Source organism: Dunckerocampus dactyliophorus, chromosome 2, assembly GCF_027744805.1.
Source record: "Dunckerocampus dactyliophorus isolate RoL2022-P2 chromosome 2, RoL_Ddac_1.1, whole genome shotgun sequence".
Lineage (NCBI taxonomy): Eukaryota > Metazoa > Chordata > Actinopteri > Syngnathiformes > Syngnathidae > Dunckerocampus > Dunckerocampus dactyliophorus.
The window spans coordinates 12624994-12639841 of NC_072820.1; the positions used below are offsets into that span (position 1 = coordinate 12624994).

The 14848-nt window shown below is 44.3% G+C and overlaps 1 protein-coding gene across 3 annotated transcripts in view; it reads left to right on the top strand.

Moving 5' to 3' along the window:
* Positions 1–14848, top strand: part of wdr47a (WD repeat domain 47a) — a 19051-nt gene continuing 4203 nt past the window's right edge. Inside the window, exons 1-13 of one of the 3 annotated variants that reach the window (XM_054766938.1) lie at positions 1–179; positions 1257–1426; positions 2277–2360; positions 2453–2537; positions 3344–3475; positions 3559–3735; positions 3805–4316; positions 4388–4505; positions 9870–10051; positions 10931–11173; positions 11255–11318; positions 13343–13500; positions 13577–13746. In XM_054766938.1, coding sequence (XP_054622913.1) covers positions 1269–1426; positions 2277–2360; positions 2453–2537; positions 3344–3475; positions 3559–3735; positions 3805–4316; positions 4388–4505; positions 9870–10051; positions 10931–11173; positions 11255–11318; positions 13343–13500; positions 13577–13746 — 2083 coding nt within the window. In that variant the 5' untranslated portion in view covers positions 1–179; positions 1257–1268. The other 2 variants (XM_054766939.1, XM_054766940.1) reach the window with 2 other exon arrangements.

Here is a 14848-nt window from a genome sequence, read left to right on the forward strand (position 1 = left end):
TGGGGTTGGGCTACACAATCATCCAGCCAGAGACGTGGGGGTAACAGTCAGCTTGAGAAGGGACGTCACGTCAAACAGCCTCCATTCAGCAGTACTGAGTGGTACCAACGTGACAGCGTGGCCACGGAAACAGGGCTGCTGTGTAGTTTTCTTTTCACCTCATGTTTGACTCTTAACGGGTGAGTTATTTCTCATGGCGCCCTAACTACTGACTGACGTCGCTTGTCGCCGGGGAACACAGCACCCCGCCCGGCTAGCGAGCGGAGGATGATGCCACCCCTCTTTCCTGTCGGCCTGGCTATTGCTGGTCAAGTCTCCGCCTTTACTGCCGCCTGGTAAATTAGCCAGCTTGGTTTGAGCTACTAATGTTAACTATTTGCTGCTTTTGCTGTAATCCGACGGCGTCAGCAGGCATGTAATGCTAACAAGTAGCTTAATCTCCTTTTGGCTTAAGTGTCATTGGCTAACCGCTGCTCGCCTTGCATGCTAGCATAGCATCGTTGTCGTCCTAATAATATTATTGTTCTGTTTCTGCATGTGTGCTTTTCGGTGTTCTTTTACATGAAAAGACACCGTTAAATAATTACATGCTGCGAATTTGTTATCATAAATGATCTGCCATCATACACCTGACTCTGCCCATTTGCTGTCTAATGTGTTATTGGCAAGTTTGACTGCAAATAACGATTTTATTTAGCAACAAAATAATAGTAAAACCACTCAGTGCGATGCAGTACAATTCTACACCACTGCAAACTACAAGCACAATAATTGCCGTTCTTAACTTAATACCTATAAAAGGCAATTTAATGATAAAGCTCACCCAATGAAAACAGAATTGTCTTTCTGGAATTGTATCATTTGCAAATGGTGACTCTCTGTAATGCATACAGCATCATAGCCTCTGCACTACTGAGCAAAGTCTTGCAGTAATATTGTTAGAAGCTTGGCTAACCTGTGTACTTTCATGTCCACCCCTCTTTGGTCAAACTGTTTTTTTCCTCTTTCATCAGATGGTTGGGTAACATGTTAGATGTTAGATGTTTGTTGCTCTGTCAGCCAGCCCTGTCATAAAGGGAATGCCAGCACACAAATGACCATACAGGCATAAGGACTGAAACTACACACCCTACTGTGAAGTGTAGATTAAACAAGTCTCATTACAATGTGCCTAACTATGCTACATGAGCCTGCTATTTTGGTCAAACATGTTTTTCGTGCGGTTTTAACTAGTGGTTTCATGGGTTTATTTGCAGCTGGTCACCACCATGACAGAGGAGGAAACCATCAATGTAAAGGAGGTGGAGATCATCAAGGTAATCCTGGACTTTCTCCACTCCAGGAAGCTGCACATTAGCATGCTGGCGCTGGAGAAAGAGAGTGGCGTTATCAACGGGCTATACTCGGACGACATGCTCTTCCTTAGGTAGGTAGTTTTATCCTCTAAACCCTGCCTCTCACCCTGGGATAGGCTCCAGCATACCCCCACAAACCTTGTGAGGATAGGTGACATAGAAGATAGGTGGATGGATGGATGGATAGATACTGTAGCTTTTAAAGCAGGGGTTTCCAAAGTGCATCAGGGAGTCCATTTGCTACCTGCAGGTTGTTTTTTATTTGCCCTCTGCATATTCTTAAATAATTAATTAGTTAATTATTTAAAAAGGTATTACACTAGTAATTATGTGCTTTGTCACCTACAACACAAAGCTAAAATGGTAATGTTTTCTTCAAATAGCTTAGCACAGAGGCATCCAAAGTGTGGCCTGGCGGGCATTTGTTGTCCGCAGCTTGTTTTTTATTGGTACGCAGCACATTGTAGAACTAAACCCCCCAAAAAATTGACAAAAAAGCGCAAAAAGGTAAAGAGAAAAAGTTGACATGCTAATATTAATAACACTGATAATAATGCACATTGTGATCTATAACAACAGCGTGTTTTATATACTGTATATATTAGATTTTTTTGGGGGGCCTTTTTTTTTTTTTTTTTTTTTTTTTTTTTTTTTTTTTTTTTTTTACAAGCAAAATATCAAAATGGGTCCCGCATCCTTTCATTTTTTTGTATGCAGCCCTTTGGAAAAAGTTTGAACACCCCTGGCTTAGCATATAACGCCCTACATTGTATTGGTTATAGCTTAGTGAAGCATATCAAAGTGGCTCCCTCATCCCTCAGTTTTTCTGTATGCAGCAGTCTCAGAAGTCGTTTGGACACCCGTATATTAGAGGTATTGCGCTTACACACAAGTGGAGAACAATCGGTGTGTTTGTTTTAGACAACTGGTACTGGATGGCCAATGGGATGAGGTCTTGCAGTTCATTCAGCCACTGGAGTGCATGGAGAAGTTTGACAAAAAGACGTATGGGAACCTTTTTCTATTTTTATTTATCAGTTAGTGAAAAATAGATTGCATTGAAATTATGTCTAAAAGTGACTAATTCTCCTGACCAGGTTCCGTTATATTGTGCTAAAGCAGAAGTTCCTGGAAGCCCTTTGTGTGAATAACGCCATGTCTGCTGAGGATGAGCCACAGCATGTAAGTTAATACGGAAATTTCAGAGTATACTAAGTCTGACGCTGTATTTTATCACTTTAGAAATGGTTCTGCACTTTTCAATAAACAATGCAGAATGCACATTTTTGATATTATATGATTTATTCTGGCTTTTACTGATTCAGTGTTTTTTAATTGTCTTACACAATATGTTACACTTTTCAAAGATCCTCTATATGACAGGAGCGTGCTAATGTTTTATGGACCTAGTGCAAAAGCGTTAATCAAAGATTCTCTCCTTGTGTTTATAGGAATAGATCAAAGTTAGTCACACCAAAGTTTTGGAACTGAACTCGCGGGTCGGTCTGATGGCATCCACAGGCCACCAGTTTGAATATTTCTGTTGTAAAGTGAATGTGCATATGTTGCATGACTGTTGGCCATGCTGTGGTCAGAGACTTATTTCACTGAGCTTCATGTGGGTATGCAGTACATTGAAAAACATATACCTTGTTCACATTGGCATTATCTAAAAGTATGCATCAAAAATAGTATTAACTCAATGTGTCTGAAGTGGCTGCGGAGCCAGTTCTATGTCTGTTAATTGTTATTAATTGTCAGTCAGTATAATTGGTATTGAAGTCATTCATTGCCATAAATTGGGTTAACGGTGGGTCTGCTGTCATGTAGCTGGAGCCTGTGCCACTGTGCCACAGCTTGTGCATGGTGACAGTAATAGGTCACGCTTCTTGAGGCATGTGTGAAAATTACGTATCTGTATACACTATTTTGTGTGCCTTTCTTTTATGAAGTGGCTGCATTTTTTTTGTGTTTTGCTTGTTTTCCAGTTGGAGTTTACCATGCAGGAGGCGGTCAAATGTCTGCACGCCCTAGAGGAGTTCTGCCCCTCAAAAGACGACTACAGCAAACTGTGTCTGTTGCTCACCTTGCCTCGCCTCACAAACCATGCAGAGTTTAAGGCAAGCGCCCACATGCTTAACTTCACATTGTGTGGCCTCTGTGAGCCGCTTGTGACCTCTCTACCTGGGTCGTGTCGTGTCAGGACTGGAACCCGAGCACGGCCAGGGTGCAGTGTTTTGAGGAAGCCTGCACCATGGTAGCCGAATTCATCCCTGCAGACAGGAAACTGAGCGAGGCTGGATTCAAAGCAAGCGGGGATCGCCTCTTCCAGCTACTTCTCAAAGGAGTCCTCTACGAGTGCTGTGTGGAGTTCTGTCAGGTTTGGAGCTCTTAAAACCAAATGTAGTCTGTCAGGAAGGCTGTTAGATGGTTTCTTGTTTGTGTACAGAGCAAGGCAACGGGTGAGGAGATCACCGAGAGCGAGGTTCTGCTGGGCGTTGACATGCTGTGTGGTAACGGCTGCGATGACGTAGACTTATCACTTCTGTCATGGATGCAGAACCTGGCCCATACCGTCTTTTCCTGCGCCTTTGAACAGAAGCAGCTCAACATCCATGTGGACCGTATAGTCAAACCTGCAAAAACCGGCTACGCTGATTTGCTCACGCCACTCATCAGCAAACTGTCTCCATACCCATCCTCCCCACTGCGCCGGCCCCAATCGGCCGACACCTACATGTCACGCTCTTTGAATCCGGCACTGGACGGCTTGTCGTACGGGCTGTCCGGCCAGGATAAGCGGGCGAGTGGCGGGGAGGTCGCACCGGGTAAAGGCGTTTCTCCTATGTCTCACTCCTTTGCCAACTTCCACTACCCTGGAGCAGGCGGGCAGAACCTAAGTAGGAGCCTCATGATGGAGAGCTCCGACTGCCACAGCATCTTTGAGGAATCGCCTGAAACGTACGTTCAACCACGCATCTTCTGATTCTCAGCTGTCAGGTCTCTTTTCTATTTATCTGTTTTGCATGAAGGTCGAGGACAGAGACTCCTGTGGACAAAATGATGAATTCTGGTGGAACTCAGAACTCGCGTCCTGCTTCTGCTCCTGGGGAGGATGCACCTCCAGCCGGCTCTGCTGAAAGGAATGAGGTACAGGAAATCACAAACTTTGACTTGACACGTTGACCCAAATATAAGACGGTATTATTTTTCCTAGAAAAAAAAGTCTGAAAAAGACACATTGTCAAATATTAGGGGAGATTTTTACATGCGGACAGACAAGTGATGTCAAATGAGTTCTCTCCAAATGAGTCAGAGCTTTTCCTATTGTCACTCACACACACTAGTGACATTGAAACCTGCTAGAAAAAAGGGTCTCAAACCTTGGGCAGGTTTACAAACAACAGAGGAGGAGTAATTATGCAAATTTTAAGATAAAGTTGATCAGAGAAGCGAAGCCATCAAGCTACTGCCAAGCAGCCAGGAAATATTATCAATCTACCGGTTGTTTTTTTACTTACATTGGAAATATGACTCATTTTGGAATTTTTGTCTTAGATTTAGTCTACCCCCTGTGAAGCACCACCTTATCATATCCCAGACCTGGGAGACCCAAACAAGTAGTGAGGGTGTGCAGGGAATCATAAATTGAGGCTCTTCTCAATCCCATTGACCTACCTTCCATAGAGGAAGCAGTGTCTGAGGACACTGACGCGCACAGTTCCATTACCGTGACTGAGGTATCTGGGGTAGTCACTGGTGGCAAAGCTCCGGGGGTGGACGAGTTCATCAAAGCTCTGGATGTTGTGGGACTGTCTTGGCTGACACGTCTCTTCAACATTGCGTGCATTGCAGAAGTCAAGAACAGTACTTCTGGCAGAGCAGACCTGGGTGGTTGTCCCCCTTTTCAGGAAGGGTGACCGGAGGGTGTGTTCCAACTATAGGGGGATCACACTCCTCAGCCTCCCTGGGAAAGAAGAGAAAAGGGTGCAACCATTAGTCGAACCTTGGCTACAGTAGGTGCAGTGTGATATTTGTCCTTGTTTCGGAACACTGGACCAGTTCTACACCCTTGCAAGGGTACTAGAGGGTACATGAGAGTTTGTCCAATCTCTCTACATGTGCTTTGTGGACTTGGAAAAAGCATTTGACCGTGCCCCTCGTGGTGTCCTGTGTGGGGTGCTCTGGGAGTACGGAAGTGGTGCCACGCTACTACATGACATTTGGTCTTTGTACAACTGGAGCAGGAGCTGAGTTCGCATTGCCAGCAGTAAGTCAAGCCTGTTTCCAGTGAACGTTGGCCTCCACCAAGGCTGGCCTTTGTCACCGATTCTGTTCATAATTTTCATGGACAGCCAAGGTGTCGAGGGAGTCCAGTTTGGGGGCCTTAGGATTTCGTCACTGCTATTCGCAGACAATGTGGTCCTGTTGGTCTCATCAGGCTGTGACCTTCAACGTTTACTGGGGCGGTTCGCAGCTGAGTGTGAAGCGTCTGGGATGAGACTCAGCACCTCCAAATCCGAGGCCATGGTTCTCAGTCGGAAAAGGGTGGATTGTAACCCTGCAGGTTGGGAGTGACGTCCTTCCCCAGATGGAAGAGTTGAAGTATCTCTGGGTCTTGTTCACAAGTGAAGGAATGTTGGAGCATGACGTTGACAGGCGGATTGGCGCAGCGTCTGCAGTAATGTGGTTGCTGTCCCGGACCGGTGTGGTGAAGAGATCTGAGCCGGAAGGCAAAGCTCTCAATTGACCGGTCGATCTATGTTCCCACCCTCACCTATGGTCATGAGCTTTGGGTCGTGACCGAAAGAATGAGATCGTGGACACAAGCGCCTGAAATGAGTTTCCTCCGTAGGGTAGCTGGACTCCCCTAAGATATAGGGTGAGGAGCTCGGTCATTCAGGAGTGTCTCGGAGTAGAACCGCTGCTCCTTCACATCGAGAGGAGCCAGTTGAGGTGGCTCGGTCATCTAGTCCGAATGCCTCCCAGACTCCTGGTGAGGTGTTCCGGGCATGCCTAGCCGGGAGAAGGTCCCGGGGCAGACCCAGGACACGCTGGAGGGATTATGTCTCACAGCTGACCTGGGAACGCCTTGGTGTCCTCCTGGTGGAACTGGAAGAGGTGGCCGGAGACCGGGAAGTCTGGACTTCCCTACTGAGATTGCTGCCCCCGCGACCCGGACCCGGATAAGCGGAGGAAAATGGAATGGAATGGATTTAGTCTAAAAAATATTTTTAAAACAGGTCTTGGAAATATTAAGGGTTGGATCAATATGATACTTGTGGTATTCAGCTTGTTGATGTGTTGTGCACCACATATCACAGAGGATCTGCGGTGTCCTCACTGGGTGTTGCCTGCAGTGAATACCTAAATATAGACGGCGGTTAATCTCACTGTGAGTCATCTTCTCACGGTGACTACAGCTTGAAACGCTTGGTGGATCCTTTTATTGAGGATGTCATATGGGGCTTTTGTTTACTTTTTTTTTCCACAATTACTTGACAATAGTTTCATGCATTTCCTTCCTTTGAGTTAACTTAAAGGCAGCATTTTTATCCCTTTTGTTGAAAGCAGCATTGTTCAGTGCATTGGTTGTTTCACATTTCAGGTTCTCATAGCACGGTTATTGATAGAAATGTCTACTAACATTGTACACCCGGCTCCACTCACTATTGATGCTTTTCATTGGCGAAACCAGGTACTGTGAGGTACTATTTCTAGTGCCTGTTCTACTGGGATTCCAGGCGTGCTGAAGCGATAACATATGGGTGATGTAAACTACCAGTAGCCACTCATTAGTGGAGCTAAAAATGACAAAACACATGCTGACTTTAGCTTACTTACCGCGCTGCTGTGCCTTCACTCTGGACGCTGCAGTATTATACTTCAGTCTCCGCTTTGCTGCACTCCTCCTTTATCCTGCTGCCCTCAGTTTCCTCTTCAATAAAATTTGTCTCCTTACCAACACTCCATTGTCGCTGTTGTTAGCCTGTCTTATTAAAGACCAGTGTGCTCAATGTGGTGTGGTTTTTGCAGTAATATTTGAATGTAGAAAATAGGGGGTGTAACAATTCATTCACTACATTGATGCATTTATATTTATCGAATCGTTACACCCCTAGTAGAAAACAATAACCCCAAATAGAGGGAATTTCCCTCATCCTCCTCCTCCACTGCTGGCCTGCACTCACAGTGGTCTGCATGCATTTGTGCATTTGTGTTTAATCACTTTGTGATACAATTCTGATTATTTTCAATGTAGCAAAGCATGTTGCAGTGCAGTAACAGGTGAGAAGAAGTTTAGTATGAAATATTGCTGCCATCATGTTGCCTGTAAACACAGTATTAAACTAGGGTCCTTCCCTCCATGCTTGAGGTGCAGCAGTGTGCAAAGTTGGTGCTTAGCTCCCCTTTTCCCCTGCTGTCACCCTGGAGACACACGGAGGCCAGAAACAGAGGAGGCCTGTAGGAACTTTGTGATCACACTCCCACCCCCACCCCAACCCCAGCCTCTTGTTCTAGCCTATTCTAAAGCTGGCACAAGGCCACATGCCCCTTTTTCCCAAAGCTGAAGACAGACAGGAAAATGTGCCTGTCCTCAGATTCCCTTCCCTAAACTCTATGAACAAATGTATGTGTATACATTAGGAGTGTAACGATTTGTTTTAATAATGATTCGATTCGTATTACGATTCATGGTTGCCGATACAATTCAAGAAAGATATTGGTTCATTTAGAACAATACAATACGATCCAAAACGATTCAGTAACTTTTAGCCAAAAATTCAACGACTGTGCCTGTGAAATAAATGGCTGGATGTTGAACAGTGCAGGTGAAATTTCCTAGATTCCCATTGTTTTTTGTAAGGGAATCATTATTATAAAATGATTATAAAATTATTAATAACACTGACATACTTAAGAAGGATGAACAGAGGTTGGTATAGCTTGCCATGATTAATTATTTACTTTAAATGGTGCAATCCAAACCTGCACTTTGCAGCAAGTAATGTGGCTTCCTTGTACCTTTTGCCGCTGAGAGGTTTGGGATGGGTCCTCCATCTTGATGATGCGCTTAACAGAGACACTGAACAGGATACTGTGGTGTGGTGGGTTTATGATCATAAGTTTTGATAACGATGAGACCAAACCAGGAGAGCAAATGGCGTGCAGCAGTGTAAGGAAATGTGGTAATGCAAAAGAAGAATACAAAAGAAACGTGTGTAAATATGTGACAAAACGAATATTATGACCGTAATTAACAAATTACGGCACCAGCAAGTGCGCGCAATTTATTGCTTCTGCGTGCGCAAGCGTATGTTTTGACCCATGACATCACTAAGCGTCACTGCTGCTTGACCGGGAAACTATCGTCAAGAGGCGTCCAAAACGGCCTTACTTTGCATATTGTCTCTGTAAATGTACCTTAAAAGGAGTTTCAAATAAAGACATATGAGTTAAATATGAATACTGAATGGAGTAAATTAATTGACCAAAAGAAGAAAAAGCAAATCAACTGTATTTCCACTAAAACTTCCATGACCACCTCATACCCTGTAGATCAGAGGTCACCAACGTTTTTCCTTGTGAGAGCTACTTTTACAAAATGAAAATGGCCAAGAGGCTACTGTACTCATTTTTGTAACATTTATTTTCAGAGCTTATTTTAAACCCAAACAAAGCGAATATGCTTGTTTTACCAGAACATTAACAAAATGCTGGTGTCCACAACTCACATTTTGTATTTCAGAATGCATTTCTTTCTACTGTTCTTTCATTATTAACTGAAAACCTGAATGAAAAGCAGGCTTGCGGGTACCTCATGTGGTCGTGGGGGGCTACCTGGTGCCCGCGGGCACCACGTTGGTGACCCCTGCTGTAGACGATGACATCACAGACACAGATCGGACATGTTTCTCGTCTTTATCGAGTCTTCATCTTTTAAAATGTAACAAAACACACATCCATATAAAGCCTGCCCTGCTTAAATCCAATGCGTTATTTCCTAGTATCGATTAAATCAATTGATTACCTTTTCAACCGATGTTAGATCAATTTTTGCCGTCAAGAATGTAAACTTGCTAAACACAGATTGATGTAGTTGGATCGGAGGAATATAAATCGATGTAGTGAATGAATGGTTACACCCCTAGTATACATGAAGAGTAAAACGGGGGAAATATGGCGTACGATGTTTTGGAGTGTGAGTTATTTCAGTGTCTATTCATCTAGAAGCACATTTGTGAGGTCAGAGGTTACTGATGTGTTTTTTTTTTTTTTGTTTTACCTGAGAGAGCAGAGGTGGAGCTTGGCTTGTCCTCATACAATGTAGGCTTTGAATCATGTTGACAGGGATTATAGCCGCCCTCCTCACATGTTATCATGCTTTTGTGTTCCATCATGTCTTATGAGCACTAAGCAGGCCTGTTTTCAGTGAAACTGTCCTTTCTGATGAATGCCCGTTCATTCCGGTTCATGATTTATAATGCATTCACATTATGTTTGCACCTGCAGCTGTGGGACTCCACAGAGAAGTATGAGGAGTATTACCGTCAGCGCTTGCGTGTGCAGCAGCACCTGGAGCAAAAGCAGCAGCAGCGGCAGATGTACAAGCAGATGTTGCTAGAGGGAGGAGTGCAGCAGGAGCCCCCGCCCGGTGACATGCAGCACAGCCTTACAGAGAAGTTCCTCAACAGGTAAAAGAGCAAGAGAAGAACTCTTACACATAGCCTACACGACAACGACAATAGAAGAGCAGCTGCCAGACGAGAGCAGGGACACACATTTTTAAGCAGTCCCCTGTGGCCTCCCCACAAAAACACACTACTCCCCCGATGCACAGTGCACCATCTGTGCTGACCAACATCGTCACATCACACAGAGCAGACTGACAGCCACACTCATTGTCGTATTTAACATTTCCCCTGAGAATGAATGCATTATTCATGTGGTCAGCTGTGTCTCAATCATTGTATTTTTGGGGGGGTTGTAATTGTATTTATTTATTGACAAAGCACAACAATGTCAAGGCACTTTTCATATAGTTCAGGGCTTGGACCACACTACTTGGTGGTAAAAGAATGCTACTGTTAACATGGCTATAATCACTTCTAATGTTAATGACAAATGTGGTTTTATTGTTGGTTTTATCTCTTTAGGCGGAGTCACTGTCTCCAAGGGGGGGGGAGAATTGTAGTCATTCTCGATTTTTGGCAGCATAACTAAGGGATGTGGTTCATGACCCACACCAAGCAGTACATTTGCTCACAAAGGAAAGTTTTGAGTCTAGTTTCCTCAAACAGGACATCAGTTCTCAGGGCGCACTCACACGTTTGACTTGTGTGAATGTTCCAATACGATGATTGTAGCCCGGCGGAGGAACGGTAGAGGTAATAGAGCCGATCCAGTGTGAGTGCATAGTTAATTGCCCTTTTGTCCGTGGCTCCTTAAGTGTATTTACCCAGCCAAATAACAGCCCAAAGGCAAAAGTTCCTCATTGGCCATATGGCGTCATGATTAAAAGGAGCATCCAACGTAACAAATGTATTTATGCAGAGCCTGATATGTGTCGTCAGGTCCATCCAGAAGCTGGAGGAGCTAAATGTGGGCATGGAGAGTTTAGGAGAGGAGGTGAAGTCTTTGGCTCAGCAGTGCAATGGCAACCCACCTAATTCGGAGAGCAACAACAACCCCCCATCTCCCACCCCTGACCACAACAGGAGCCGGGGGAGCGGGGTGCTCAGCAGTACCCCACAGCAGCAGACAGCGGGAGGCCGTGTGGTCCCAGTCCCAAATGAGTCCCCTGTTGTCTCACAGAGGTCGGTGCCATGTCTTTGTTTTGGTCGCAGGGCTCGCAGTCGAACTAGTTTGAAGACCATTTCTGGGTTTTGTGTTGACAGTGGGCAGAATCACAAAGTTGGTCCACATGGTGACTCCCCAGGATCATTGTCTCGCAGTAAAGAGGTGTGTTAACTCAGTACTAACGGGCTTCCATTTTAAAATATATTGAATTAATACTTCGACCAGTCCAGGGTGTACCCCGCCTGTCACCCGAAGTCAGCTGGAATAGGCTCCAGCATACCCCTGCGACCCTAGTGAGGATAAGCGGTATAGAAAATGGATGGATGGAATTAATTATGTGAAATATATTGTATTAAATATCAAATATACTGCTCAAAAAAATTAAAGGAACACTTCGAAAACACATCAGATCTAAACTGGGGGAAAAATTATATTGAATATCTTTCCTGATAATAAGTGGGTGATGTATTAGTAACAAAATGATGCCACATCATTTGATAGAAATGAAAATGATCACCCTATAGAGGGGGGAAATCAAAGACACCCCAAAAATGAAAGTGAAAAAATGATGCAGCACACTGGTCCATTTTGCTAAAATGTCATTGTAGCAACTCAAAATGATTCTCAGTAGTTTGTGTGGCCCCCACCTGCTTGTACGCATGCCTGACAACGTCGGGGCATGCTCCTAATGAGACTACGGATGGTGTCCTGGGGGATCTCCTCCCAGTTCTGGACCAGGGCATCAATGAGCTCCTGGACAGTCTGAGGAGCAATCTGGCGGCGCCGGATGGACCTAAACATAATGTCCCAGAGGTGTTCTATTGGGTTTAGGTCAGGTGAACGTGGGGGCCAGTCAATAGTATCAATTCCTTCATCCTCCAGGAACTACCTGCATACACTAGCCACATGAGGTCGGGCATTGTCGTGGACCAGGAGGAACCCAGGTCCCACTGCACCAGCGTAGGTTCTGACAATGGGTCCAAGGATTTCATCCCAATACCTAATAGCAGTCAGGGTGCCATTATCTAACCTGTAGAGGTCTGTGCATCCTTCCAGGGATATGCCTCCCCAGACCATCACTGACCCACCACCAAACCGGTCATGCTGAATGATGTTGCAGGCGGCATAACGTTCTCCACGGCATCTCCAGACCCTTTCACGTCTGTCGCATGTGCTCAGGTTGAACTTGCTCTCATCAGGGAAGAGCACGGGGCACCAGTGGTGTAGTTGCCAACTCTGGTGGTCTATGGCAAATGCCAATCGAGCTCTACGGTGCTGGGCAGTGAGCACAGGGCCCACTACAGGACGTCGGGCCCTCAGGCCACCCTCATGGAGCCTGTTTCTGATTGTTTGGTCAGAAACATTCACACCAGTGGCCTGCTGGAGGTCATTTTGTAGGGCTCTGGCAGTGCTCATCCTGTTCCTCCTTACACAAAGGAGCAGATACCAATCCTGCTGAGGGTTGAAGGACCTTCTACGTCCCTGTCCAGCTCTCCTGGAGTAACTACCTGTCTCCTGGAATCTCCTCCATGCGTCCAGGTACCTCAGTGATGCCCTGGTCCAGATCTGGGAGGAGATCCCCCAGGACCATTAGGAGCATGCCCCAACGTTGTCAGGCATGCGTACAAGCAGGTGGGGGCCACACAAACTACTGAGAATCATTTTGAGTTGCTACAATGACATTTTAGCAAAATGGACCAGTGTGCTGCATCATTTTTTCACTTTCATTTTTGGGGGGTCTTTGATTTCCCCCCTCAAAGCTCTCCATCATTTTCATTTCTATCAAATGATGTGGCATCATTTTGTTACTAATACATCACCCACTTATTATCAGGAAAGATATTCAAGATCATTTTTCTCCCAGTTTAGATCTGATGTGTTTTCGAAGTGTTCCTTTAATTTTTTTGAGCAGTGTATATTAAATATAAGAAGAAGAATTTAAATAGCTAATACAGCTGTGGCCATACTGCCTCCACAGCCACAGTAGGAAACATAAGGAAGCTGTAGATGTACATTTCCATGACTGTACTGATATAGTGTATGACGAGGAGGCTAATCAGTTTAAAATGATTAGTTATCAATTGTTACGTCTGTGTGACATTGATATCATGCTGCTTTCATATTGAGGTCATGGGTTCTAACTTCATTATATTAATAAGATGTAATCTATTTATTTCCTCTAACAGGGTGACAAAGCAAAAAGCTTATTTGTGCCAGTACACACTCTGGAGGACACTCAGGCTATTCGGGCAGTTGCCTTTCACCCGTCGGGGTCGCTCTATGCCGTTGGATCAAACTCCAAAACACTGAGAGTCTGTGCTTATCCAGAAACACTGGACCCAAAGTAAGAGTAGTACTGCGATGGATCAATTTTATTATTTCTCCCCTTCTTCATTTCTCTGCTCCTCTTGTTCCATCAGTGGATCAAGTCCAGTGAAGCAGCCAGTGGTCCGCTTCAAGAGAAACAAGCACCACAAAGGTTCTATCTACTGCGTGGCCTGGAGCCACTGTGGACAGCTGCTAGCAACAGGATCCAACGACAAATATGTCAAAGTTTTACCTTTTAGTGCGGAGACGTGCAACGCCACAGGTAAGCACCTGTGTAACCTAAGAAGGGACAACATGAGACAAACTGACTGGAGTTATTAGACAGATTTAGCTTTTCACACTTCAGCAGGGTCAATATTTTATGCCCATATTGTACCCTGAAAAAATAACAGTATGATTTATTGCGATATTTGATGCTGCTGTAGATGATATTATACATTCAGAGATAACAATATGATTCATCACAATGTCAGTGTTTGATTTTGGTATTACAATTCAGTAACGTACACAACATAACAATATGATTCATTGCAATATTGATGCTACTATTTTAGTACCTTAGAGTTAAAGATAGCAATATCATTAATCGTGGTATCAATATTTGATACTGTTTTGACGATACCATATCGTCAAATATAACAATGTGATTGAGTGTGATATTGACACTACTATGTCAATACCGTAGCGTAAAAATGACAATATGCTTAATTGTGATATTGATACTGGTATGACAGTACTGTACCTTAAAAGATAACAATGTGATTCATCGTGATATTAATACTACTATGTGTAGTGTTTATACTTTATATATACAATGCCGTAGAACAGGCGTGTCGAACTCAATCACACAGGGGGCCAAAACTCAAAGCTGACTTTCGGTTGCAAATTGTTGTTTTGGCGTGGTTGTTCTTTTCAATAAAGTGATTGTTGATACACCACCTCTTAGTCCTTCTCTCAACGTCTGGGCAAAAGCTACAATATTTTAGATCAACACAAAAACATCACAATCACCATCAAGATGTGTAACCCGGAGTAGCTTGCAGCTGTGGAATGGGCGGATTACGGGTTTGCCAGCATGCTTTGTTGTAGTTAAAATGATCATTTTTGCCTGTTTTATGCCTCTTTAAGGCATTTTTTTGTACAGATAGGTTGTAATAGCTTTTAAAGTGTGGTTTCTAGTCATGTACAGTTAAACTTGTGTTACTTTGAGTCAGACTTTGGCACCTTTAGTAACAACGGTTGTGCAATTAGTGCTAATAATACTGTGGCCACTTAAGCTCAGCAGTGCTACAGGAATAGTTGAAACTGGTAGAATTACTGTATTCCATGGGTCATCATGTTTTAAGAGGTCTGTGCTATGGCCC